This window comes from Brachyistius frenatus, unplaced genomic scaffold (genome assembly GCF_029030835.1).
Source record: "Brachyistius frenatus isolate BFR_SWC_R1_liver_20210118 unplaced genomic scaffold, ASM2903083v1 Contig_16, whole genome shotgun sequence".
NCBI classification, from domain to species: domain Eukaryota; kingdom Metazoa; phylum Chordata; class Actinopteri; family Embiotocidae; genus Brachyistius; species Brachyistius frenatus.
In genome coordinates this window covers 3,270,396-3,298,131 of record NW_027210615.1, presented here as the reverse complement: position 1 = coordinate 3,298,131, position 27,736 = coordinate 3,270,396, and the positions used below count along the sequence as shown (strand labels likewise).

At 43.4% G+C, this 27,736-nt stretch overlaps 2 protein-coding genes across 4 annotated transcripts in view; both read left to right on the top strand.

The window, feature by feature from the left end:
* The first annotated feature begins 757 nt into the window (after positions 1-757).
* Positions 758-27,736, top strand: part of slc66a1 (solute carrier family 66 member 1) — a 245,126-nt gene continuing 218,147 nt past the window's right edge. The window contains exons 1-8 of the mRNA XM_069694010.1: positions 758-1,122; positions 1,320-1,513; positions 1,610-1,739; positions 2,228-2,312; positions 2,755-2,909; positions 3,145-3,237; positions 4,462-4,647; positions 5,973-7,143. Coding sequence (XP_069550111.1) covers positions 1,323-1,513; positions 1,610-1,739; positions 2,228-2,312; positions 2,755-2,909; positions 3,145-3,237; positions 4,462-4,647; positions 5,973-6,071 — 939 coding nt within the window. The 5' untranslated portion in view covers positions 758-1,122; positions 1,320-1,322 and the 3' untranslated portion in view covers positions 6,072-7,143. The remainder of the gene's footprint in view (positions 1,123-1,319; positions 1,514-1,609; positions 1,740-2,227; positions 2,313-2,754; positions 2,910-3,144; positions 3,238-4,461; positions 4,648-5,972; positions 7,144-27,736) is intronic.
* Positions 8,438-27,690, top strand: nr1h5 (nuclear receptor subfamily 1, group H, member 5). 3 transcript variants are annotated; one of them, XM_069694006.1, is made up of 11 exons: positions 8,438-8,526; positions 12,354-12,493; positions 17,454-17,852; positions 17,936-18,076; positions 18,782-18,906; positions 21,377-21,475; positions 21,656-21,749; positions 26,012-26,128; positions 26,225-26,314; positions 26,419-26,532; positions 26,989-27,690. In XM_069694006.1, exons 2-11 carry the CDS (start codon positions 12,397-12,399, stop codon positions 27,189-27,191), a joined length of 1,479 nt encoding a protein of 492 aa, XP_069550107.1. In that variant the 5' UTR covers positions 8,438-8,526; positions 12,354-12,396; the 3' UTR covers positions 27,192-27,690. The 3 variants fall into 3 exon arrangements, with proteins under 3 accessions (XP_069550107.1, XP_069550109.1, XP_069550108.1); XM_069694008.1 differs by having other exon boundaries at positions 8,460-8,526; positions 12,358-12,493; XM_069694007.1 differs by lacking the exon at positions 8,438-8,526 and adding an exon at positions 11,512-11,548.

Below are 27,736 nucleotides of genomic sequence, written 5' to 3'. Positions count from 1 at the left end.
TAAAATGTAGCCTGTCATGTCGAAGAAAAAGGTCCCGGCTCCAAAAGTGTCACAACAAACTATTGACATTTTCTCTCTCTCTCTCTCTCTTTGTTAAAGTAAACAAGATAATACTGACGAAAAATGTCCCAGATGGATTAACCTTTATGGATCTGATAATACTGTTCTTCACAGCCGCATACTAAAATGCAAAGTTAGTTTGAAGAATGTAGGAGGCCACAGGACTACTGGCGGCTCACAACTAATGACTGAATGACCATGTGGGGCCAAATAATCCAGTATAACGAGGCTTGTTGATATGTGACGAGAGTATGCGAGATGTGCGAGCTCCGCTAAATCGCCTCACTCCTACAGATCTGTAACATAACATTGAACTCAAAACATACCATCAGCTCGTTCCTCAGCCTTAATCAATCAGAGAACGTCATCTAGTGATAACTTTCAAATTCATCATGCGTTTAACACTCAAATGAAATGAGATCTAAAAATCTAAAATCACTGTGTTTTAACATATATGACCGATAGATTGGAAGAATGCAATCGATGGATATGATCGTTATTTCACCCTGTTGGGTGATGTCGGACTTTTATTTTGAAGGCCCTTCTGGTCTGTTTTGGAGCTCACAGGCGGACGTCCAAGTCACATGATAAGTGACGTTTTCGAGAAACGACCAATCAGCTCGCAGGCACAGCCCTGGCTGCTCATTGGTTGCTTCCGTGTTTACGTCCCAGTGTCTGAGACGTTGTTGTTCCTCTGAGGACTTGGTCGGACTCTCCATCAGGCAAGACTCATTTGATGCTTTATTCATATCCAGTGTGGTATTTTGTTGGTGTTTTCGACGTGAAAGCTACATACGCGTTGCAAGGGTCCGTTATTTGGTAGTTTTTGTTGTATTTTCGGGGTTTTGTTGAGTGTATTTTGTGTGAAAACACAGTTTCAAAGCGTCGCTCGGTGTATAAATGTAATTACTCAAACCTCCACTTCACTGAGCCACCACTGTCTTGATGTAATCAGCGGAACAACAACAGACATCTGGTTTAATCCGGCTGTTTGTTTTTTTTACACCGGGTTCAGTTTCCACAACCTTTGACCCCGTTACGACCTCGTTGAGGTGAAAACATGTAAGTCGACAGTTGTGATCCGGATGTGAAGTTGTTTTTGATGCGTGATGCAGCTGTGCTAACTCCACATCTGTTCCACACGGTTGAGATATTTATGCTCTCTTTGAGGCACCACGCAAACATCACCTTTGTGTTGGTGTTTCTGAGAGAGCCGAAGATGGAAGTTACTTTGAATTGAAGATTTCTCTCCCCGACAGAACATGCGGTCAGATGAAGTCCTCACACGCAACCCCTTTGGATGGACCACTGCAGGAAACTTCACTACTTTGTGTCCCAATGGGTCCAAATGGGTCTGGGACGGACTCGGGGAGTGTGCCCAGGATGCGCGGGATATGGCCAGCGTCTACCTCGGCCTCCTGTCCATCCTCTGTTTCATGATGTCTTCAGTTCCGTAAGTGTTGTTGTGTTGTTGTGTTGTTGTGTCTGTACCTCCCAGAGTGCATTTGCTGTTTCTATGTATAATTATGTCTGTTCTTTCCGCTTGCAGACAGTATTACAGCTCGTATAAAAGAGGGAATATGGACAGCGCTATTTCCGTTTGGTTTCTGCTGCTGTGGTTGGCCGGCGACAGCTGCAACCTGGTCGGCTCCTTTTTGGCAGATCAGCTTCCGCTCCAGGTGACTTGTCGGGATTTTAATGATTGCCTGACTGGAGTGTTTCTTCCATGACAAGAATATTATCAATTGATCTATAAATCGTCTCGTACAGGCCAAACTGGTGATCCATAAAATGTTGAAAGCAGTGATAAATGCTCATTAAAATGGTTTAAATTCAGACATTATGTCTTAAGAGTATCATTTTTTTGATTTAAAAAACAAAAATGTATGTGTTGTAATATTAAGACCAACAATACCAAAGTGTTACATTTTAGAGCTCTTACCAGGTAATTACTGTTTGTTTCTTGAGCAGTGATTTAAATGATTAATTGATTATTCAAGTTGTTAACGACCATTTTATCAACAGAATAATTGATTCAGCACAACAATGACCTGCCCAGAAATAGACAGATAACATTTTCTTTTGCTCAAACGATACACATGAAATACAAATTTGTGTGAAGAAAATCTAACTTTTGTTTTAATGTGTCTTTCTCCTTGTCATACAGAAATATACAGCAATCTATTACGTGCTGGCAGATTTGGTGATGCTGGGCATGTATATGTACTACAAGATAAAGAACAGAGCTGAAAGTGAGTGGTTGTTTTTTTTTTGCTCTACTACTCAATTGTCCACATGAACTAAATATCTCCCTTTTGTTTTGTAAGTTTCAGTACCTTATTTGCATTCCAGAGTCCAGATATTGACCTTTGTTCATGTTATCCCCAACAGTAAAACTAGTCATAATCTTGAATTATTCAGTTGTTACAACCTTTAGTTCTAAGACCAGTCTTGTCTTTGCTGAGTGGATCAGCTATTTATATCATTGCTGATGAGCCGAGATCCAGCATGAGTCCTGACAGAGGAAGAGGGTAATCCGTGCGACCTGTAAAGATGTCATCACATGCCTCATATTGCTGCGGAGTTTGTTCCTTTTCTGGCGACCTTTGAGGCAGTAACTCTTATCTATTGGAATGTGGTGAGATGTCTTTCTCAGTACTGATGGTGAACCCAGATGTTGTGTTCTCTCATCAGGCAGGACGGCTTTACACGTGGTGGGCGTAGTCTGCGTCCTGTGCTTCACCACAAGCCTCTCTCGCCTCCCCGGGGTTGGAACCCAACAGGAAATGATTTCTTCTGGGTTCAGAAGTCGCTCTCTTCTCTCAACCTCTGAGAGTGGTTCCATCCAAGTAAGTTCTTTTTAATTCAATTCGATTTAATTCAATTTATAAGGGCTTTACTGGCATCAAAGTTTCAAAAGCAATGTTGCAAGAGCATTAAAAAAATATGTATTTTAACACAACATCAAGGTTAATGTTACTGATATCCATTTGCTAAATTGAATCTGAAGGAGGTGAAGTTTTTAATGTATGATTGGCTTTTTTTTGCTGTTCTAATGTTGAATCTGCCACTTTGTCACTTCAGGCTTTTACCACGAAACAGATTATTGGTTTCTGCATTGGGTCAGTGTCGTCAGTGCTCTACCTCTGTTCCAGACTTCCACAGATGTACACTAATGTGAGTATGACAAAGTGGCCTCTGCTACTATTGTGTCAATTATTTAGTACTATACGCTGCATACGGCAGGCAGTAGACATCAACCGATGCAAATCTGTATGCTAATACTATAAATAAGTGGATAACATAGATAATTAGAGCAAGTATTTTCATCACAATATTACATCAACATTGCAAACTTTCAGAGTCTTTCTCTAAATGCACTTATTTTAAGAAAAATCTAGTCGAGTCGAGTCTTGTACAATCAATACTAAACATAAAATGTGACATAGAGGTCAAAGACAGTGTCGGATATCCAGTGGGTTTCAAAGAGTAAAGACAAATTAAAACTGCAAGCAGTGATGTACGGGCCCTCGCACTCCCGCGCGCCGTCTCCCCGTAGAATGTGAAAGTATGAAAAGTGTCATTTCCGGTGGCCAACAGGGGGCGCTATGACTATGAGCGAATATTACCCCACAGGGGTCTTCAGGGCGGGGCTGTTATCATACCTGTGATGTTTGGAGAAGGTCGGTCCATGTACATAAGATTTAAAACAACTCCTAGTTTCATGGCGAGACGCTCAAAATGGCCGCCTCTTTACAGGCACACGCATCGATGAAAACAAATTATTTTGATAAGATTTAATCCCAAACATGTTTTCTATCCATAGAAACTAAATTCAAGTCGGTCCGACAAAATCCCTCGGAGGAGTTCGACAAAGTACAACGTGTAAGAATCGCCTAAAATGGCGACTAAATTCAAAATGGTGGACTTCCTGTCGAGTTGACGTAACGGTGCGATGTAACTTTTTTGTGCGTCCAGGTGTGATACACGTGTCCACCGGATTTGGTGAATTTAGGTAAATGTGGCCGCTGGGGCATCTCTGTAGGGGGCGCTCTCGAGCCATTTGGCCACGCCCACTCGCGACTCCACTAGAATACGAAATTTGTCGCCGGGAGACATGTGTGTATCCACTTTCATGAGGTTTTGAATATGATAAAGCCTCCAAAAAGGAAAATCACTTTACGTAAGAAGAAGAACGTCGAACGACTAAGAACATTTTTTTACGAAAAACAACAGGGCTTTCGCCCTAAAAATGTAATTTACAGTTATGGGAAAATAATAAGAGAGACACGCAACAGCACGGGAGGATGAAATAATATGAACCCATTCCATAGAAGGAATGTCTGAAACATTGTCTGATCTTTTGCTCACTTCCCTTCTTGATGTCTCATCTCCCGGCAGTTCAAGAGGAAGTCGACGGGAGGATTGTCTTACTTCCTCTTTGCGCTGGTCATCCTGGGAAACACTACATACGGCCTGAGTGTCCTGCTGAAGAACCCTGATCAGGGCCAGACCGAGAAAAGCTACCTGATCCATCACCTGCCCTGGCTCATCGGCAGCCTCGGCACCCTCACCTTGGACCTCATTGTATCCTTTGAACGAGGAAAACGCGCCGCTGGTGCCCCTTTAATCCCACCTACAAGCTACATTTTAGACAATGCTGGGTTCGAGGCGGGTTTAGGTCTCATGACTGTGTGTGTGGAAGCACGACGAACAGCATCAAAGGTAAATTGGTTCGCCACCAGCAAAGAAACACGACTCCCAAGAGTCGCCCTGCTGGCCCCTGGAGTTCACCGTTTGTTTTCACCACATTAGTGGCAGACTTAAAGTATCAAGTTACTTGCTGCTTTGTTTTCATATGGATATATGTACATGGACAATGCAGAAGCGTGGGGCTTGATGATGCCGGGGCGGGTGCAGTTTTTTTATTAAGCTACCTCACAAAAGCAGCAGGTGAAAGGTTTTACTAAACGTATAGTAGGATTAATTTGGTTCTCTAAAAGTGGTTATAAGTAAATCTTAAATTTATCATCCAGCTTTGCTCTTACTGTCATCCGTAGTTTATTGGGTAGCCAAGGAGTAAAAATATGCTGTTGGGTCCCTTTTGACCTCACGCCAGCTCACACACAACATTTTGGGAAATGCGCTTCTTTTCTCTGTCGCAGAGTTCAATGACAAGTTTGAAACCGGCTGTCATATCTGGACGGTCAATATGATACAATATTTATATATATTTATTTATGATGCGTAAACTAACTGTGCGTACAAAAATCCATACTACCATATCATTTAGTATGACAGAAAAACATTTAGTATGTCCCAATAGATAGTGTGTGAAATGCAGCACGCCAAAAAAATAGCAGGACGTGCGACCACATCCAACGATCCTCTGCTCAGCGGAAGATGCATCGCACCGAATGAACCGCAGAGAGAGTTGGTGGCGGTGACGCTCCGCCTGTTTGCAATTCAAAAAAGAAAAGAAGAAGAAGAAGCATTAAAAAGAAGTCTAACATTCAGTTAAGTGTTGTTCCAAATCTGAAATGATTTTTCTTCAATTTTCACGGCACAGATTGTGACGCAAACAACGAAGAGGGTCAAAATTCAAAGCTTTAGAAATATATCTAATTTCTTTAATTTATAAACAACAAAGTCTCTCATCATTTTGTGGGCAAATATTCATTTAAGAAATTAAAATAGCTGTCATCCAGGTCATGGAAAAAAAGTGTTATCCAAAGACAACAATAAAGTCCAGTTGTGACACTTAGATTGAACATAACAGTTCTATCCTGCTCTTCATAATGGGTTATTCTTTTTTTCTCTGACACTTCCTGTTTTTCTGTTAAACAACTTCTTCTTTCAGGTTTTTTTTTTTTTTTTTTTCTTCTTGTTGTTTCCTCAACACGATGATTCAGATCTCGGTCCAGTTCATAATTTACCGTAATTCCCCACCGCGGCCGGACGCCGAGCGCGACGAGACGAGTCCTCTGATCGGCGGTAGACCAGCACACTGAGCGTGTACCGGTGGGACTCGGAGCAAACCCGCGCCTCCAGGGGAATCCTCCAAATCAACCAACTCCGGGATGAAAACAAAAACTACACTTATAGTTTCATAGTTTTATTTATTATGCGCTCACCCCTTCGTTTACAATTCATTTTTTTTTGTTGCCGAGTAGAGCGAAGTTCTTGAATTCAGCTGATTTTGATGTGCTGGGTAAGTTCAAGTTTTAAAAGGGACAGTTGACGGTTCGAGGCCTGGTTAACTCCTGTTCACCTGAGCGCTCAGTTTCATGTTTCATGTTTCATGTGCACGTACAACAGGGTGGATAAATAACCTGAGACTGCTCCTTTTTTTTTTTTTTTTTTTTTTTTTTTTTTGCGCTTGGATGGAGCGCAGCACCGTGACGTGCCGAGAGCGCAGAGGACCTTTCGTGAGCGAGTGTTCGTGGCTTGATCGTCATCGGCTCCTTCGTTACACGCGTTTTTGCGAGTGTCGGTCCGGCCGCTGAGCATTCATGTCTCTTGTTCCCCAATCGTTCGTTTTTCCTCGCTGCTCGGGTTTTCAGGTGCGCACAAAACCGCAGGCCGGCCCGGCCCGGCCCAGCCCGGCCCGGACCACCGCTCACAACGGCACGTGTAACTCGGCTGCTCGATTCGCATCAAGTGGAAGAAACTTGCTCACGAAGGTGCTCCGTGCACGTCGGAGCTGCGCCACAGGAGGAGTCTCTGAACTTGTTGATCGGCCCCTCGGAGATGTGAGGAACCTGCCGACGGGAGGGACCGGAGGCGTCTCTGAAATGGATTTGCCAAACACTTCCGACAGTCGGCTGAACCACTGCGTGCACGCCCGTCTGATCTGGTTCAGCGTGTTCAGAATACCTCATGTAACTTGAAGCTTTTGTTTTTCAGGCTCTCTGCACATGTAAATTCAGTGATATTTCTATTTAGTCCATTTTAATAGACGGTTATACCGAGTGCCATAATCCAAAGAAAAAAAACAACAACGATGTGGAGCGTTAATTTTTATTGTGTATTTTATCTACCTTTATCTTTGTGATTTTACGGTTGAATTTTCCTGTTTTCATCGTTTTGCACATTTTGACGCATAGATTGGTTTTGTACCTAAAAAAAAAAATGTTAAAATTTATTTTGTGGGTCAGTGTACTGTAAAGATTAAACAAATAAATAACACATTCTCTGTTCCTCCTTATGATTATTCCATTTCTTTCACTCTGCTGTTACAGTTTTTTTTTTCTTTGCTCTGATTTATGAATTTTATCGTAACTGCTCTTGAGAAGCAAACCTCTCTGGGAGTTTGGCCTCCCCAACAGTTCACTCTCTTTACCTCCCACTTTTTCCAGCCCTTGTGGAGGTCAAGGTCTGCTCTCAGCCTTAACGATGACCTTTGACCCTTTGGCTTCAAGGACCCAGCCACTGTGTTTGACCTGCCCCTGGGAGGCCTTGACAGCCATGTTGTTATTCTTCATTAGCAGATTCACCCTCCTCCCTCGTGACACCCACCCACCCACCCACCCACCCACGCACACACACACACACACATAATGCAGCCCCGCACGCTGCTAACGGTAAGGGCCCACCCACCGAGGAAGTCGGGTCAGGAGAGAACATATCAAGGGTTCAGTAAGTGTGTGTGTGTGTGTGTGTGTGTGTGTGTGTGTGTGTGTGTGTGTGTGTGTGTGTGTGTTCGGGGGTGTTACAGTGTGCGGTTGTGAAACAGTGGCAGAGAGATTATTGGGGAGTGAGCAGGAAGAGCAGCGATAGGGCGCCTCCATCCATCAACAGGGGTGAACAGGGGCTTTTTATAAACACTATACACGGAGAATTTCTTAATGAGATGATTCCAGGGGGGGTGGGGGGAAGGGGGGGGGGTCCTGGTTGCCAGTACAAATCCCCAGTCCAACTAAAAAGCCCCTCATGTGGGAAAATTGATGGAAAATGTTTGATTTTCTTTTATTTACCAGTGTTTTAATACACAGTGACACACTTTACCTCCAAACCCTCAAGTTCTCCAGATTTGTGTTTTAAGTTTTCCACAATTCTTCCTCATTAAATGTCTAAAATGAATCTCCTTCATGACAGTTTTTTTTTTTTTTTTTTTTTCCCTGATATACAGGAAAACAAGATCTTTGGTCTGGTTCCCGCATGTCGAGCTAAAACACACACATCTCATTTGAAAGGCTCTGTTTACTCTGTGTGTGTGTGTGTGTGTGTGTGTGTGTGTGTGTGTGTGTGTGTGTGTGTGTGTGTGTGTGTGTGTGTGTGTGTGTGTGTGTGTGTGTGTGTGTGTGTGTGTGCGTGTGCGTGCGTGTATGTGTGCGTGCGTGCGTGCGTGTGTGAGAATAGAGGCTGGACTGCTGTCAACATGACAAAAAGTGAAAGTTGGACAAAGTGAGAGGACGCTGGGACGCTGGGACGCTCCGCACGCCAGGAAGACTCCCACCACCAGCGGTGAGTCCACCACTAACACACATGAAAGCCACCACAGTCTCACTCATCTACAGAGATTTCATTAACTGTGTAATAGTAGATCTTTTTTTTTTTTGCTGCACAGTGTTAGTGTTTGAGATTTTCAACTTTATTTCCCACAGCTAATTGGAATTTGCTTTGGTTTGCCCACTTAAAACAGGAACCCAAAAGACATAATATAACCGCAGTGGAGCTATAAGAACATAAAACAACAGTAAAACAATAACAAATTAAACCGCTGATCTTTTAGAGATGTGTAATATACAACTTTTTAGTCTTTAAAAGTGAGAAAAAACAAAACAAAGTTGGTCAGGTAAGAAGCGTCCTGTAAAACCTCTGTGACCCCTTTTCCAACTTCGTGGCACATTTCTGGGAAGGCTGGTCGCCTGTGATTTTTAATATCACTTTGATTACGGTTACTATGGATACCATGTTCTTACATGCTGCATAAAGGTAGAGTTGGGTTGGGTTTCATTAAATCAAGCATCCATAATCGCTCTGTATAACTTACACAGAGGAAAATGAGCAAACAATGTAGTGTGAAAGTCCAAATGTCACAATAGCCTTTAGAGAACGGAGGAAATGCTTCCAAACAAATACTTAACTAACATTTGACAATTTACATTCCTCCCCATGATAGTCAAATACCCTCCCGAACACACTCACTCACATACGCTCAGACACAAGTTAGACACAAGGCCACTTTAGTGCTAGCGCCAGTGGCATGCGAGGGTCAGTAAACAGTGCAAGGCCATTATCAAGCTGCAGCAACCAGCCAGCAGCCGTGTGATAAAGACAGGATGACCACACGGAGAGGACGAACGGGATTTATGATGTGTTGAATTTATCTCCAGGCTTGTGCTGTGAGGGATTCAGGACTAATGAGTTTAAGGGTTAGAATATGCCAGCAGTTATTTATTTATTTTTTAATTTGTTTTGCTTTTTTAGCCACCATAGAGGGAAAATTATATTTTTCCAGTTTGTGTTTTGTAAAACTGCCAGACTATATTTGGCTTTATTCATCCTCCGGCGTACCTTTTCTTCAGGCATCGTGTTAGTTGGTCCATTCTTTGAGGGGATGTTCCAGAGTCCATGTGAACTCTCCATGCTTGATGTGAATGTGCCCTAAAAGTCTTTCCCTCTTCACCCCTCCTCCTCCTCTTCTTGTTTTTTCACGACACTCATCTCCCATGAGGCCGAGCGCTCGTAGTTAGGACTGCGTTCAACAATGTGTCACAGTGTGACACCTCCAGAAGATCCATGGTGACACGTGCACGCTCTCAGACATCGTCCCCATCATTTAGAGTCAGTCAGCGCTGCTGCCTGCTCTCTGCTCTGCTTCCACTCCTCAGAGGTCACAGGCAGATAGAGGGATGGGTTATTATTATTATTAATAATATTATTATTATTATTATTATTATTACGGCCTATTTTGTCACATATTTTGGGATGTGACACACTGCATTTTTAAGATACACTTCACTATACGCAGGTTATACTAATAAATTAGGTTATTAGAGAACTTTCACACTTAAACTGTCACCAATACATTTTATTTATTTAATCTATTTATACATTTCAATCAGTTTTACTATTTAGTATTTCCTTTTACTTTACTTTATTTTACTTTATTTTTTTTATTTTTTTAAATGGCCTATTTATTGATACATTTGGGTTATTTGTACTTCTTAATCTATCCATTGACTCAATTTTATTATTTCATTTAACTTCTTATCTTTCCCCTGGTGTTTCCTCCTTATAAATCTATTTAATCTGTTTCTATCGTCTTTTATTTACAGCGTAGTCTTTTAATGCTTATGCACGGATGTGGAGGATGCGTGTCTGTGTGCATGTGTGTGCGTGAGCATGTTTGTGTGTGGGGGTATTGTTTTGATCATTTTTACAATGCAAAGCAGTTTGCGTTACAATGGATTTGTATGAAAAGTGATATATAAATAACGTCTGATTGATTGAATCGTACTTTTAACAAGAGGTTAAACGTTCTGTCTCTGACGTGGTTTCACTGCATAAGTTCACTTAATTTCGGCCCGTTACTGAGTTGATGTTCCTTCCCTGGTAGAGACACGGTTGTAGGAATGGCCCTGTTGGTCTGTACACCACAGCTATTGATAGACAGCCGTGAACTTTGGTAGAAATAAACATGGTAACCTCATGACCGCCAACTTTTTCTCTGAAGCCACCAGCAGATATTTAGTGACATATCTATTAAAGTGGCACAACATTTTGTGACGATGTTCATGATACCAGAGGACGAATCCTGACATTTCCTCTAGCGCCACCATGGAGCTGACGTGTGGTTTCAAATAAATTGATTCAATATCAATCAATGCATCTAAAGATTTAAACAATTGTTTCCATAAAGTCAAAGACAGGATCTGTTCCTACCAGGTCTATTTTTTGCACATCTTCATGTTGGTAAATGATGATATGATAAATTCATCCAATCTGTTTATAACCGCCGGACATTATGTCCCTCAGTAATTTGTTTCCGATAGAAATCTATAGTTTAAAAATGTTTTTAAGACGCAATGTTTCTAGTTAATACATTTTTTTCTGATTTGCCCTTTAATTGTAATTCAAAAGATCTTCAAAAAACAATATTTGTCTCTAAATCCATATTACAGCAAAAGTTATTGTAGATTTATGAGAAGCAGGACACATTTTATTTGTTGTAGCTTTTGCTTTGTTTTAGTTTGTTCTTTTCCCTGAAGTTGAATTTCTCTTGAAGCAGTGTTGTCACCCTGCAATGTGACCACATGTACCAATCTACCCTTTGGACATGCTCTTCAAAGAAAAGACACCGTGTAGCTACAGCAACTAAATTCCTGTTTCATTTGTCACTGAGATTGATGGTGATCAGAGCAGTGAAGGTTTCAGTGAGACTGATGGACTCTCCCTCTCTGCTGTCCACCAGCGAGTCCTGGTTCCCATAATGATCCAGTGAAAGGCTGATAGGCGGGTGGGAGGACGTTATTATTCTTCGGTAAGCATGCTGCATGTCAAACGGCCCCCTCAGAGATCTACAGACCCATGTTGGGGTCAGACCTCTGTCTCCTCTTCGCTCTGCCCCGGCCTAGTTAACCGTCTGTGGGGGAGGCGGAGGTCCCCGAGATCCTTAAATTTAACTGCTGTCCAATATTAACCACAGCACAAACAGAAAAGTGGTAAACAAAAGGCAGAGTAAACACACTCCCAAGGCCTGGAGGACAAAACATGGACAGATACATTCTCAGCACTCTGAGGAAGTTTAGTCAATTAATACAAAAAAAAAAAATCAATTGGAAAATGTTGGAAATTCTTAAATTAAATTTAGAAAATGTTTCCTTTGCCCGGTCCTGCTGTTGCACTCTGGGATACAAACCTCTACATGCACACACAGTGTAGACAGACCATGATTGTTTGAGTGTCTCACACATGGAACAAGGTCGTCATCTTTCCCCTCCGTCTTCTGATCTGTGAAGTCCAGCTGTTTGGACTACATCCCTGTCCTTCCTGGGTGTCCCCTCTTTTCCTTTTGTCTACTCCCCTGAGACACTTAAGCCCTCCTCCCAACACATCATCCACCACAGACCAAGAGCTCAGCTGCACTCGTCCTCTCCCTGCTTTTTTTTTTTTTAATTATTATTATTTTTTTCTTAAATAGGCTGGAATATCAGCCTGGACAGCTAAGAGACCTGAACGCATCGTGGGGATTGAGGAATGTCTCTGCACTTCCCAGATCCTTCATATCTGTGCGAATCCTCTGAGTAATTGTCTGTGTGTGCGTGTGTTTGTGTGTGTGTGTGCAGATAGATCCTGTACTACTAGCTGGAGAGAGGATTTTCTGTCCAGATGAGAGAGTGGACTGAGTTGGAGATGAGCTTTTCAGCGGGGGGGTTTCTGTCCACCTCGGATGGTTACTGCTCCACGGAGCAGCTCCAGTACTACGGTGAGTCCAAAGTCACACTTGTGCTTCTGATTTTTTTTCTCTCTTTGTCTCCCTCTTCAATTTAGTTGCTAAAATATTGCCATGTTTTCACATCTGCTTATCATTGCCGTTACAGACATGTTAATGTTTACGATGATAAAACACTGACTGATGGACTGATGTAAGAATGTCTGATTCTCTGTCTAATCTGTGGACATGTCAAGGCAATACATTTAAACCAACACTTCAACATATTTAAATGACAGCAGGAAAGACTGAAAATTCAGACATTAATGTTCATGTCTTATGTGATTTGAATGTGTGTTTCCCAAGCACCTTCTGTATTACCAGTTTGTGGTAATTCAAATGATGCCGTGTGTGTCGTTGGTTTCTCCACAGCGTCTTGGTTCACTGCCATTTTCTTACTTATTTCTGGTCTTATCATTCATTGCAGGGTGTTTTGTTTTATTTTTTTGTTTTAATTTTTCATTCAGTTTTTGTCTTCATCCCAAAACAGTGAATCTGTGGTGCTCACAGAGTTGAAAATGTAACTTTACAAAGCTAAAACAGGAATATAATTTAACACGATTAGTGTCAATGAAAATATAAGTCTGGATAATCCACAGAACACGCAGTGAACCGTCGGTGCAGGGACTATTTCTTCAGTAGAAAATGTAAATGATGTGCGCGTGTGGTACTGATAGTTTTAAGAGCAAATATGTTTAAAAACTATCAAGCGCACTAAACTTCTGTGAACTCAGTCTGAACTGTCACTCAGGAAAGAGTCAGCCAATCAGAAGAGAGGGTCATTGATATCAATGATATCAATTAAGATATATGTATAAAACAGCCTGTTGTTAGTAGAGCTCCAGAGAGAATCTTAAGAGTCAAGATGTAAAACTATTTTGGAAAAAAAAAAATCTTCTTATGGAAATCAAGACTGCAAAAAAAAAAACCTAAAACATAACAGAAAAGTGTAAAATATTTTTAATGACAAAATAATACATCCTTCTTACAAATGGAATGTTGAACTCGTGTGCAGTTCACGACTCTCAGACATTGTGCTGCCACCGCTCATGACGTCCAATGTTCTGTTTACGTTGTTTCAATCCATGTGCAGATTCAACATTATCGTGATATCATCACTTGCGTTTAACCAAAGTTACGTAGCTGACGTGAGTTAATAGGTCGTTTATACATTATTTTGTTACACATTCAGACCTTGTGTGTGCAGCCTCGTTTCATTCACTCTGACAGTTAATGAATGAACGCGTAGCCTTTATGTACCGCCTATGAGAACTCAATGACACGGAGAAAAACAGTTCTTGAGGAGAGTCAGCCGGCTCGCTTCATTCACAGCACCCAGGGAGGCTGAGCGTGCATCTATTTATACTGACATGTATCATCAACGAAGTGCCCCTGTTGTCTCCCCTCCTGCCCTCTGGAGGAGGAGGAGGAGGAGGAAGAGGAGCAGCAGGAGGAGGAGGAGGAGGAGGAGAGAGAGAGAGCTATGGGGGTGGGTGGGGGGGTAGTTTGCTGGTGTCATTTGGCTCCCTACGCCAGTGCGTGGGATGGAAGGGAGGCTGAGGAGTGTTTAGACAGCGTTCAAACGGTTTACAAACACACAGCCCTGTCACAACGACACACACACACACACACACACACACACACACACACACACACACACACACACACACACACACACACACACACACACACACACACACACACACACACACACACACACACACACACACACACACACACACACACCCCTTCCCCTCCGCCAACCATCAGTCTGGTGAAGACAGGAAACATCTGGAGGGAGAATGAAAGAGAGGAGAGAAAAGGAAGGAGTGAGGAGGGTTAATAAATGCCCTTTAAACTGATCAGAGCAGGGACGACAATCCACTGAGATTAAAGATACAGCAGCTCTTCACACGTCGTGTCATTTATCATCCAGACTCTTGATAATGTGGCGCCAAACTTTGTCAGCTTTTGAAGAATCCTCCATCAGTTAGGAGTAAAGATTTATGACTGATCCGTGGTGACCGTGACGTGCACAGACTCTGGAAGGAGATCCTTGGGCACATGCAGGAACAGGCTTAAGTTTAAGTTAAGCGTTTATTCTGCCTGGGGTCACAGCAGAGGAGCATTCGGACCTTTCAAGAGAAGATTTGGTGCTCGGCATAGGAGCCAGTTTGAGATAATTATGATGGCAACAAGAACAAAAAAAGATAAATTGGAGGAAAGTATTGGGATTCCAGCTCTTTCTGTTTCACCAAGATAAGTTAAATTAACGACATGTAATTGATTAAAGGGTAGCTGCACTGATTTTACATTTCAAAATCATTTACTCATGATAGGAAGTTGTGTTCCCCTACTTTGCCAAGTCTAAAAAAGTAACCAAAGTGATGTCACCAGAATGGTTGAAATATGATGAGCACTGACCTTCACAGTAAAAGGCCTTCATTCCTAGCCTGGCTCTGCCTTTTGGTCCCAGCTTCAGGGTTTGCTGTGATTATAGTCTGGAAAACCTGTTCGCATGAGGGTTTGCTCAGCCACTGTGAAAGGCGGAAAAATCAATGACCAGTGGGGGTAGCTAAGTATGATTATGCTGAAGGCGAGCATTTGTTTATAAAGGAAGTTGCAACAATTGCAGCAGTGGTAGAGCAAGATGAAGTGATACAAACAGTTGTAGCGACGCTAGAAAATATCGAGGAACCAAAGCAGGAGCAAGAACAAAGCCTGGAATTCTGCAACGGTCATTTGCAGACATGTTATTGCGCACTGCTATCAATTGGCGGAGGTTCTCTGTTGTGAGTTTCTGTGCACGACATACGTCATATGTTGGTCAAAGCTGATGGGATAAAGGCTGCTCTAGTTAGTTTCCAAAATGTATCCAAAGTTCACACCCATTTTGATGCAACGACTGCAGACAGCGCTCAGTAAATTGTGTCCAGACTTATATATGCACACAGTGAGTTTGGGTCTGGAAACACAAGGCTGACTCATTCTTGGAGGCTCCTCTAGTTTCCTGGCAAGAAAGTCACTGATTCTTCATGTTAATTCGAGAGCTTCTGAGGCGCTTCTCGACGTATTTTATTCTGCTCACAGGTCCAGAGCCCACGACCGTCCAGCAGTCCATCCGTTGTCATTAAAGTAATCTCTGCTCGAGCCATTCCAGATGCTACTCGGTGTGATATTGTGACCTTCGCTGCTTTGATCCGGACCATTCTTTATAAAAACAGCGTTGTCTCCTGGGATTCACCAAACTTTATAGAGGTGCGGTTCTACCTCTGCTGTGCCATTTAAAAGTGCTACAGAGCTACAAGGATGGTTGGTTTCCCTCTCAAAGCTTGAAGGCACACTTCAATCACAGTTTCAAATAACATATATGCACATATTTACATTGATATTTTCCGCCCTCGTCTTCATGCCACATGTTTTTACCCCTTACATTTCCGTCTCCAGCAGTCCTGAGACTCCTGACAGTTGGGTGGGCTCTCCGTTTAATCAGTGACTAGCAGTCCCAGTCGTACTGGTCCAGCTGTGCTTTAAGAGGCTGCCAGTGGTCACGCATGTTTTCTCAACGGAGACACGACTTACAATACACAAACCTCTGACCCACAGTCCAAGAATTTTCGGGCCGTCACCAACACTGAACGGCCATTACAGTCTGAATGTAGCATCCAGGAAAAGAGGATCAAAAGGTCCAAAATGGCACTGGGAGCTCTCAGCTGCATCCTGTTTCATCAGACTGAACAAGTTCACAAAGGTCACGCTCAGCTTTTATCGTTTCCCTTTGGAGCCATAAACATAGTGAAGTCACACGAGTCACGTAAAGTCACATTCCTGTGACGCTCTTTGACTTTGACCAGCGTAACTGTGTGTCTTAAAATATTCATGCAAGTGTCAGTCACGCTAGTGCAATCTGTCTCCCTCCAATGTTATTCTTTCTACTATTTAGAAATGTTTCTGAAATATTAGCACTGTTTAAGTCACATTGACATATTAAAGTAATTTTATGAGTCATAATTTAGGTTTATGACAGCCTGAAATAAACATGTCGGCACTCATCATCCTCTATTATGTTGGCCATCTTTGTGAACTTGGATGCCACATTGCAGGATACACAGTGAGGTATGAATCTTGAAAAGACAAAACAAGCATTATTTGATGTTTGTCTTAAAACCAACAGTCTATTCCATTGCTCTTATTCATTTTCAATGTCCCTGTCTTTGTTTGTGGCTCTCAGCCGTCAGTACAATTGTTCCTCATTGTTATGATCACAGGAATCCTAAAATCTAAAGGTTACAGTGCCAATCAGCCTGTCCTGGAGGCTGTAAAAAGAAGTTGGTGTGCAGTTCATTTGCTGTGTATTTGCGGTAATTGTGTGTTTGAAGTTTTGGACTCTTCTTTTTACTTTATTGCAATGATGTGGAGGGTTGCTACCTTCAGCTCCCTCAAATTCATATTATTTTCTCTTTCCCAGTGATTTCCAAGTTTGCTTCTGTTTGTTTGGATCCAGTTCTTTTGTTTTTCTATCATTTTGATCGACTTAGTGGTAGGACACCCACAAACTAACTACTTGTTAGTTTCCCAACTAGCGAGCCCCTGTTTACCAGCGTTTTGTATTTTTGTAAATGTAACACTAAAGAAGATGGAGATCTTTCTTAAAGTTAGTTCCATTTTCCCCCAAAAAAACAACAAATGTTCATTTGCCACAACAGCTGCGTGCTGTAATTTTTTGCGTTGCCCAAGCATTAGTAAATGGTGAATTTGTTGGGGACAATTTTAAGCTTCGGATTTATACAGGTGCTATAATGACTGTTTTTCAAAAATGTTGTCGTGTAAACGCTGAACGCTCATGATTGAATCACAGTTTGGTATTATCAAGGAAAACTGAATCAAATCTAAATATGTCTGCAGGTGTAAACAGACCAAGTAAGAAGTTTTTCCCCATGGACTTCTATTTCAGACATGCTGGCTGACCCTCTGGGCTATCCCCTGCAGGACCCTGACCTCCAGCTGCTCCCTTACAGCCAACAACAGTACAGCCCTGCCAACGTGCCCTTCTCCCTCTATGGTTCTCCACCCTCCTCCACCCCCTCTCCTTCCTCCTCCTCTTCCTCCTCGCATCTGTGCCATCCTCCCTACCACTACAGCCCTCACTGCCTGGAGGCCCCCTCTGATCTCGGTCCAGAGCCCCTCTGCGGGGGTCTGTCTCAGGGGTTCGGAGGGGTGGGGCTGCCTGTCGGGCAGAGGGGCCGGGTGGGACCAGGAGGGAAGATCAGAGGTCAGGACGAGCTGTGTGTGGTGTGTGGAGATAAAGCGTCAGGGTATCATTACAATGCTCTTACCTGTGAGGGATGCAAAGGTATTTCTTACACTTATGTATATTTTCTTATCTATTTACTTATTTTTAGGTTTCAGCTGGTGCTTCTTTTCCTTTCGCTGTAGGTTTCTTCAGGCGTAGTGTGACTAAAAAGGCTGTGTATCACTGTAAGAGTGGTGGGAGCTGTGAGATGGACATGTACATGAGGAGGAAGTGCCAAGACTGCCGGCTGAGGAAGTGCCAAGCTGTGGGAATGCTGGCTGAGTGTAAGGACCATCTGGTTCAAATACATGAGAAGATCTGTTTAAAGGTCCCATATTGTATAAATTCAGATTTCCTCGTCCTTTTTTTTTTGTTTTGTTGTTATAAAGCTGGTTTAGTTGCTGTATAAATAGTGTGAAAGTGTAAAAACATTCAGTCCATGGAAAAGTGCAGACAGCAACTGTGTTGTGTGGACGAGCCGTTTGGACTGGAAGTTTGTGATGTTACCAACTCGCGCTCATGTCATATGTCTGCCGTCAGCGCAGCCTTCTGTCCAAACTTAACTTATTATCTGAAAGAAAAAACACCAAGCACTTCTGTTGCTGGGTTAGCAGCTGCAAGACCAGAGAAAACCTTTGATTGGCTCGGGCTTATATCATTTAGAAAAGAGTCAGCCAATCAGAAGAGAGAGTCACTGATATCAATTCACCTTAAAGACACGGACACAAAACAAGCTGTTCTTGCAGGAAGAAGCTAAAGACAGGAGATATAAAACTATATTCAGATGTTTGTTTTTTTGTAATAATCACAAAAATATTTTCTTATGGATAGCAATACTGCATATAAACCACAAAAGTGTCAAATATGGGACCTTTAATGTAATGTAATCAGAGAAGCTATAAATTATTAGTGGGATTCCCAAAACAATATATATATATTAGACTGGTTTGCTACTTTCAGTCTGAAAATGTATATTTCTTTCTTGCCAGGCCTTCTGACTGAGGTGCAGTGCCAATCCAAACGACTGAGGAAAGGAGGTAAAGGCAGAGGGCAGGAGGAAGAGGAGAACACAGACAGTAGGAGAGTCAGCTCGACCAGCAGGTTACCTGGACAGGTACTAAACAGCAGGACTGACTCATCCTGAGCTTGACTGGATGGTTGCCTGAGTGGATGGCAGTTTTTATGCACTCTCGCTGAGGGGGATCGAAATAAAACAATGTCGACCTGTCAGTACAACACACCGCTTCGATCCAGACTGAAATGTCTTCAACAACTAATGGTTGCATTGCCATTTCAAATTTTGCAAACATACACTGCTCCAAAAAAATAAAGGGAACACTTAAACAACACAATGTAACTCCAAGTCAATCACACTTCTGGGAAATCAACCTGTCCAGTTAGGATCAATACTGATTGTGAATCAATTTCATCTACTGTACAAATGGAACAGACAACAGGTGGAAATGAGGCAATTATCAAGACAACCCCTATAAAGGAACGGTTCTGCAGGTGGTGACCACAGACCATTTCTCTGTCCTCATCCTTTCTGGATGATTTTTGTATTTGTGGCCCAAAGAAGTTGATCTAGTCTCCACATTTTTGCAATCAGACTTTTCCTCTAGCGCCATCATGAGGTTTACAGCAATCATAAAATGGATTAAAATGTAATTTTTGTCCCCCTCGGGGTGATCTATTGATGTTAGTCTGTTAAACCAGAACCATCCTTCGGTCCAACATTAAACTACTGACATCCACATCAGCTATACTTCCTATTTGATATTTAGCTAATGTTAGCATGCTTAAATGATAAACTAAAATGGTGGTTGTTGTAGACATCACCTGCTAAATGTTCGTTATTTAAATTAAAAGGAGGATCATTTGACAAACTTTGTCTGGACAACAACTAGATGGGAAATCTTTCTTCACTCTAATGTAGCAAATTACATACCTGACAAAGCAAACATGGCCATGAAGCTGCCCTGCTCGTGGATTTTAAACATTTTAGACAATGGCCCTTGGGCCCTTGAGATCCATGACAACTGGCAACTGTCCAGTCTCGTTCTATATCTTCATAATGACTAACTGCTATTGGTTGAACAGTCTGTTGGACGGTTTGTTTATAATGGTGTAATCGGGTGTTTGCTTAGATGTGCGGATGGATGGTGGTTGGTTTATTTTTGAGTTAGATGGTGTTGGACTTGGGCTCCTGCTAGTACAAAGCCAATATGTGTCAGCCCCCAGTCCTGCGTGTTTTTTTTAATGAGGCAATAGGAGAAGATGTCAGGCTTCAAGATATTTATTGAACAGCCGCAGAATAATCAGTGTTACAGAGCTCTGGGTCCAGACTATGTTTCCCTGACCGCAACAGAGTCTGTGTCAGTTCATGAAGTCTGACCTCCTGACTTTCCCTGACCGTCTTCTTATAGTCCAGACACCAAAAAGTCACGTATGGTGATGTGTCCTTTGTTGGTTGGTCGAGGTGGTGGTTGTCTTCCTTCACACACAGCCGTCTGTTCCTGTTTATGCCTCAAAGAACAACAGCATGTGACCCCACAGGTTGCCGACCCCCCTGTGACCTTTTGGTTTGGCACAGTACTTTCACTCTCATTCACAAACACAGCCTTTCGTCTACACCTTCATTCACAAACACAGCCTTTCGTCTACACCTTAGGATTAATAGTTGATAATATGACCTATATATAAGTAATATGATATGGCATACATATATGTTGTATTATTGTAAACATAACCTAGCACAGAATCGCACAATGGTTGGGTTGGATGTTTGTCGAATGTTTAGTTGGCTGATTATCACGTTGACTGATGTTATAAAACACAGATGATGTGGTCAGTTAGATGGTTGGTTTAGCAGATTGTTGTTTGGTCTGCAGGTTGTTTTGTTAGATGGTTGGTTGGGTCCTCGGCTGGTGAGATTGTTTGGTAAATGTCGGACATTTGATTGTTCTGACGGTTTCTGGCTGGTTAATTAGATGATTGGATGGATTATTGGTTGTTTGGCTTCTATGGTGATTAACTAGACTGGTGTTACCAAACCAGAATTCACTGTGTGAATATATTGGTCTGAAAACTCTCTCCACAGGGAATAATTTCAAGTCGTTGCATCATACTGGATTTAGACCTCTGGTTAATTTGTATACTATTGGAACAGCTTTTAACCAATCAGCATTGACCATCATATGTACTGGAAGCAGCTGAAACTCCACCACCGCAGCAAGAACCTTTAGAACAAGATCCGCTTGTTTCAACGTCATGACACTGAGCCATCGACACTGGTTGTTGATTGGTCCGCCCTTCAGATTGGCTGTAAACATGAATGTAAACAAGGTTTTCAGACTAGAATCACAGCCAAGAAAACTGAAGCTGTGAGCATTAGACTGGTGGAGCCATCCTAATGATTAATCCTAATTACATATGAATGCCAAAGTAAACTCTCCTCCACTACTAGTGGTCAGATTCACATGCTAACATTTACCTGCCATCCCAAAGCTCTGTCTGCCTTGTATTTGTACCACCAGGAAATGATGTAATCCTGAGACTGTTTGTGTTTTTGTCATCCGCCCCAGGCTCAGTCAGCCAGTTTAACCAGTGAACAGAAATACATCGTGGACAGGATGGTGGAGGCTCACCGACTGTACCGAGCTCAGGACAGCAGCTGTGTCAAGGTAGGTCACACTACATACAGTCAGTGTGACCTAGGTCAACAGGGTTCATGTTGTCCTCATGTTGTTTGGTGTGTGTGTGTGTGTGTGTGTGTGTGTGTGTGTGTGTGTGTGTGTGTGTGTGTGTGTGTGTGTGTGTGTGTGTGTGTGTGTGTGTGTGTGTGTGTGTGTGTGTGTGTTCAGGTGTTTGACTGGTCATGTCCAGAAGGGGAAACTGTGTCGGATGTTGTACCACCTCACCTACAGAGACTGCTGCAGTTTACCAGGACAATTCCAGGTACAGTATGATGGGTGGAAAGCTGTCAACTTCAAAGTCTTTAAATTACTATTCTGCTGTGTTCACTTGAGGAAATTTTTGGAATTTAGAGGGGAAAAATATTCAATTGTAAAAGGAATGAAGGAGCGAACAGAAACTCTCGGCTGTCCTTTTTCAAAATGAAGAACCCCTGCCAGCTATTTCTCACGGCTTCTACGCACAGTTTCTAGAAACTCATTTCATACCAAAAATTATTTCAAAGGATAAGTCTGGAAATATTCTATATTTGTATATTTCTGTTCCAGTTGATAAATCCCGTGAAAAGACCAAAACGTACATGTTTGTCCGTCTCATAACACTGTCCAACTTACCTGAGCTTACTGTTGTACACTGCTCAAAAAAATAAAGGGAACACTTAAACAACACAATGTAACTCCAAGTCAATCACACTTCTGGGAAATCAACCTGCCCAGTTAGGAAGCAACACTGATTGTGAATCAATTTCATCTACTGTTGTGCAAATAGAACAGACAACAGGTGGAAATGAGGCAATTATCAAGACAACCCCTATAAAGGAACGGTTCTGCAGGTGGTGACCACAGACCATTTCTCTGTCCTCGTCCTTTCTGGATGATTTTGGGTCACGTTTGCATTTTGCCAGTGCCCTCACCACTAGAGGTAGCATGAGGTGTCTACAACCCACAGAAGCTGCTCAGGTAGTGCAGCTCATCCAGGATGGCACATCAACACACGCTGTGGCAAGAAGGTTTGCTGTGTCTGTCAGCACAGTGTCAAGAGCACGGAGGAGATACCAGGAGACAGGCCGGTCCACCAGGAGACATGGAGGGGGCCGTAGGAGGACAGCAACCCAGCAGCGGGACCGCTATCTGCTCCTTTGTGCAAGGAGGAACAGGAGGAGCGCTGCCAGAGCCCTACAAAATGACCTCCAGCAGGCCTCTAATGTGCATGTTTCTGCTCAAACTGTCAGAAACAGACTCCATGAGGGTGGTATGAGGGCCCGACGTCCACAAGTGGGGCCTGTGCTTACAGCCCGACACCGTGCAGGGCGATCGGCATTTGCCAGAGAACACCAAGATTGGCAGCTTCGCCATCGGCGCCCTGTGATCTTCACGGACGAGAGCAGGTTCACACTGAGCACATGTGACAGACGTCTGGAGACGCCGTGGAGAACGTTCTGCTGCCTGCAACATCAACCAGTGATGGTCTGGGGAGGCATTTCTTCGGAGGGCCGCACAGCCCTCCGTGTGCTAGCCAGAGGTACCCTGACTGCCATTAGGTACCGGGATGAGATCCTCAGACCCATTGTAAGACCAGATGCTGGTGCAGTGGGCCCTGGGTTCCTTCTGCTGCATGACAATGCTCGGCCTCATGTGTCTGGAGTGTGTCAGCAGTTCCTGCATGATGAAGGCATCGATGCTACGGACCGGCCTGCCAGTTCCCCAGACCTGAATCCAATCCAGCACATCTGGGACATCGTGTCTCGTTCCATCCACCGACGCCACGTCCACCAGACTTTCCAGGAGTGGACTGATACTTTGATCCAGGTCTGGGAGGAGATCCCTCAGGAGAACATCCGTGGTCTCATCAGGAGAATGCCCAGGCGTTGTAGGGAGTGATACAGACACGTGGAGGCCACACACACTACTGAGCCTCATTTGGACTTGTCTTGAGGACTTTCCACAGAAGTTGGATCAGCCTGTGATCTGATTTTTCCACTTTTATTTTGAGTATGATTCTGAATCCAGACCTCCATGGGATAATTATTTTGATTTCCATTGATCATTCTTATGTTATTTTGTTCTCAACACATTCCACTATGTAATGAGTAAAGATTTTCAACTGGAATATTTCATTCATTGAGATCTAGGATGTGTCGTTCAAGTGTTCCCTTTATTTTTTTGAGCAGTGTATTTTGGGCAGCATGGAGGTGTATGTGGGTTATAGACAGTGCCGATGTTCATGGCACTGGAGGAACATGGAACCAGGAACTGGAGGGTGCTGTAGCTTTTACTCAAGCAGGAGTGAACGATTTATTTGCTGGAAACTATTTTCCACCTGTGGCTTTGGTGAGCTTTGGTTTGCCATTCCCACAGTGTTACTGATAAATAAACAATACTGGAGGAACAACAATAGATTCTGGGCAACAATGGAGCTCTGTGGCACAGAAGACTAAACTACATCAATATATACTGTTATGTAGAATAAAAGCACTACAAGAGAGTGAGTACATCCAGGGAAAATTGTTGACTTTTTCACCGTATTTGAACAAGTAGATACAATAATTGATCCTTTTTAAAACAGTGCTTACAAATAAAGGTGATATACTTGGATAACTCCACAAGAAAATTTTGCTTTTTCAATTCAACAAAATTGTCCCGGGATATCATATTCTTCTGTGGAGAAAGTAATTACACCCTCGGCATCAGAAGCTAGTATTGCCGCTTTTAGCAGAAACATTTGTTTTGCATGATTGACCACTCTAACATTGGCTTGCAGAAATTTTTTTTACCACTCTTGTTAAAATTCAACTTTTCAATCACACTATCTTCAGAGCTCTTTAATACGATGCACTATTCATAGTTGAGTTTGTGCCTGAAGCAGCAACGTGACCCCAGACCGTAATATTTCCATCACCATTCTTCGGTTAGTTTGAGGCTCTTCTCCTGAGAAGCTTAATACAAGTGACCACAAGGCAATGAATGTTTTTCAGAATGATCACGCATTTGTGACCGTACACCTCAAAGGGTTGAAATGTTTTTAAATTTTGGTAGGAGATGCACTTGACAATTCTGACACCGATCAGGCCTCATCCACCGAAAATGACAATGAGACCGTTGTTGAAGAGATGAAGCGGCATGTACCAGGCCAAGACTGTTCCAGATGGAGCAGACAATAGCTCAAACACTCTCGTTGATGTTGTTGAAGATGCCGAGCAGACTCATCCGCACCATGAAGAGGACATATCTGATGATGATGATAATGATGATGATGTCATCAGCGATCCAGACTATACCCCATCCTGTGATGTGTCCTCTGCCCCAGAAAATGAAGACAGCCTAACCGTGGTGGCAACAACTCCAGAACAGCAGGACGAAGATGAGGACGTTGATTTAAACAATACGGTCAAAAGGAAAAGAAATAAACGCCTCAGTCCGGGAACATGGAAGCAAAATGGATCCAAGGAGAAACGTCTCAAAGAATGTCATGCAAGAGCCAAGGTGGCAAAGAAATAAGTGCAAAGGCTATGGGTCCTCCCTGCAACTCCAAGTTATGTCAGCGAGTCTCAACTCGAGACTGCCAAGTCATTACAGAAGAGCAGCGGCAGTGGATATTTCAGAAGACCTACAAAGACAAGAAGTTCCTTCACCCAGGCACAACCATCTCCCAACCACATCGGGAATATCAACAGGCAGCTGCAACTGCCGGAGCGATGGCCGCTGGCTGTCCTTCTCGGAGGGCTCCGCGTGGGAAGCACTGTCAGAGGGTGCAGGCGCCAAATGAGCCGATAGCGTGGATAAGAACGTTTCCATGCGCTCTGCCAATCAAAGAGAGAAAGTTCCAGGACCTCCAGTCAATGAAACGCGTCATGCCCGTCGAGTGTCATCACTTCGTTGACAATTTGCCACATCAATAGGCGTCAGTCAAGAACCCAGCAGAGAAGATCTGGAGGGACAAGTGAGGAGATGCACATGCCTCCTCAGCATTACGTTGAGTTCGTTTGTTAGTTGTTGCTTTATTGTTGACAGAGTTGAAGGTTTAAAATTGCTTAAGTCACGAAGGCGTGTTACATTTTTTTTGCCCAAGTCAATTTATTCCTCTTATGTTCCATAATTGACCGACATTGTTATTAGTATGTCAATAGTCATCTGTTGTCATAACCTTTTTGAGTGAAATCATTAGTAAATGTCATATAATCAACATTTGGTTAAGTTTTTTTGTTTGTGTTTCCTGAAAAACCTGAAAAATTGACTTGGGCCATTATTTTAGGAAGGTGACGAAATAAAGAGTTTACCTCCCATTCATCCACTCACACACCAACAGTGGCAGAGCTGCCACGCGAGGTGCTCCCCTGCCACTGGGAGCAACGTGGAGTTTAGTGTCTTACCCAAGGACAGTTCGGCACGGGGACAGGAGGACAGGAGGACCCAGGGATCGAACCACCGTCCTCATGATTAGTGGGAAACTCGCTCCACCATCTAAACCACAGTACCGATATAAAAAAAAAAAATAAAATAAAACAAATAATGATGTTGTCCTCGCAGGTTTTGACCTCCTGGGTTTCTCAGACCAGAGCGCTCTGCTGTCCGTCTCCTCTCTGGAGGTCATGTTCCTGCTCTCAGCGCAGCAGTTCTCCCACAACCCAACAAGCCCCAGTCCAGGTGAAAGAAAATCACGCCCGGCTTTTCACAGCATCTGCAGAACACGGTCATGATTCATATTTGAAAATAAATCTTTTAATTTGTCTCCATCATCAGCCCTGCAGCTTTTCAGCATGTCAACACACAACTGGCTCAGAAACGCGGAGTCGAAGGAAAACATCCACAGCAGGACGCCGATCAGCTCAGGTCGGTCCACACGTGTGCAGACTAAAAACGTAGCCTTAAAAGACGGGAAACAAATGGTTCGGTGAATAAGCGAGGGCTCTTTCTCCGTGTGCTGGTGTGAACAGGCAGCAGCGAGGATCTCTTCGGGCCGGTGCTCGGCTTCTTCCACAGCATGACGGCGCTGCGTCTGACGGAGGCCGAGTACGCGCTGCTCACCGCCACGGCTCTGCTCTGCTCAGGTCAGACCAGCAATCTGTGTGTGGGCGTTTAGTCTGAACTAATCAGCTGTCGAGTGAAGAACTGCAAAACTGCAGTTCGGCTGTGAGTAATCATTAACAAACTGTCTGGGGGCTCTTCACAAAGTTCTGATAGGAAAGTGACTGATTGATCCGCTCAGCGTGTCTCCAGGGGTCTGACTTTATCAGGGCTTAAAACTGACTTAAGCCGCTTTCATGCTCACAGTCTCGACAGCTGCGGGGGGGGGGGGGCTCCAGCGGATCAACACCGAGACGCACCCGCTCATGCAACGCATTTGATTTCTCATGTGCCGGGGTCTGTTTTGCAAGTCAAATGTCCGTCCATGTTTGGATATCAACACAAAGGAGCAGATCTCGGGGATGTTTCAAAGTAGTGAGCCCTCTCTCTCTCTCTCTCTCTCTCTCTCTCTCTCGTTCTCTGTCCCCGCCGATGTGCAGACCGGGCGTCCCTGCAGGCAGCCGGCTGTGTTGAGAAGATGCAGGAACTGGTCCTGGACCTGCTGTCCAGAGTGTGCGGGGCCCAGGGGGGAGCAGCGCGAGGGGGACCGCAGCGGTTCGGGGGCCTGCTGGGCAGACTGACGGAGCTCCGGACCCTCCGTCACAACTACCTCCTGCTGACCAGACAGCAGCCGGGACACTGACGGAGACGACCTGCATGGGGAGCTCCATGTCTTAACTTCAGCTTAAGGACAAACAATGTTAGTAATGCAGAAACAAGGTTTTCACCTGCTGTTGATGGGACAGTGTTGGACCAACAGCTTGCAAAATGGACACACAAGTCTTCCTTTTCTCAGTTGACTTCAGTCCTGCAGTCGTTATAGAATATTTGCCTCTAATGGGACAGAAATGTGCCCGTGGACTGCCGTCATTTCTTTGATCAATGACATTTTTAAAGGTCTTTTTATACCTGTTGTAAACAGTCAACATAAACACTTACAGTACTTTTCACTTTGCAGTGACGTTGAAATAAAGAAAAAAGAAAAAAAAGAAAGCCGATGTGCTGACTGGAGGTCATCTTGTTAACTCAGACTGATTGTGAGCTAATGTCCCGTATCCTGACTTGAAAGGCATTTCAATATGTTCCAAGGACTTTTTTTTACATACAAGAAAAAAAAAACAACCAAAAAACTTCAGGTGAGTATCCCAAAAGGTTTTTTTTTTTTTTTAATAGAGCATTTATTTCCCA

Bases quoted from the DNA above. Each gene is read 5' to 3' on its own strand.
- nr1h5 (XM_069694006.1), top strand. From the start codon at position 12,397: ATGAGAGAGTGGACTGAGTTGGAGATGAGCTTTTCAGCGGGGGGGTTT. The intron at 18,077-18,781 runs GTAAGGACCATC...CTTTCTTGCCAG, and splicing joins TGTGGGAATGCTGGCTGAGT to GCCTTCTGACTGAGGTGCAG. The intron at 26,533-26,988 runs GTCAGACCAGCA...GCCGATGTGCAG, and splicing joins CACGGCTCTGCTCTGCTCAG to ACCGGGCGTCCCTGCAGGCA.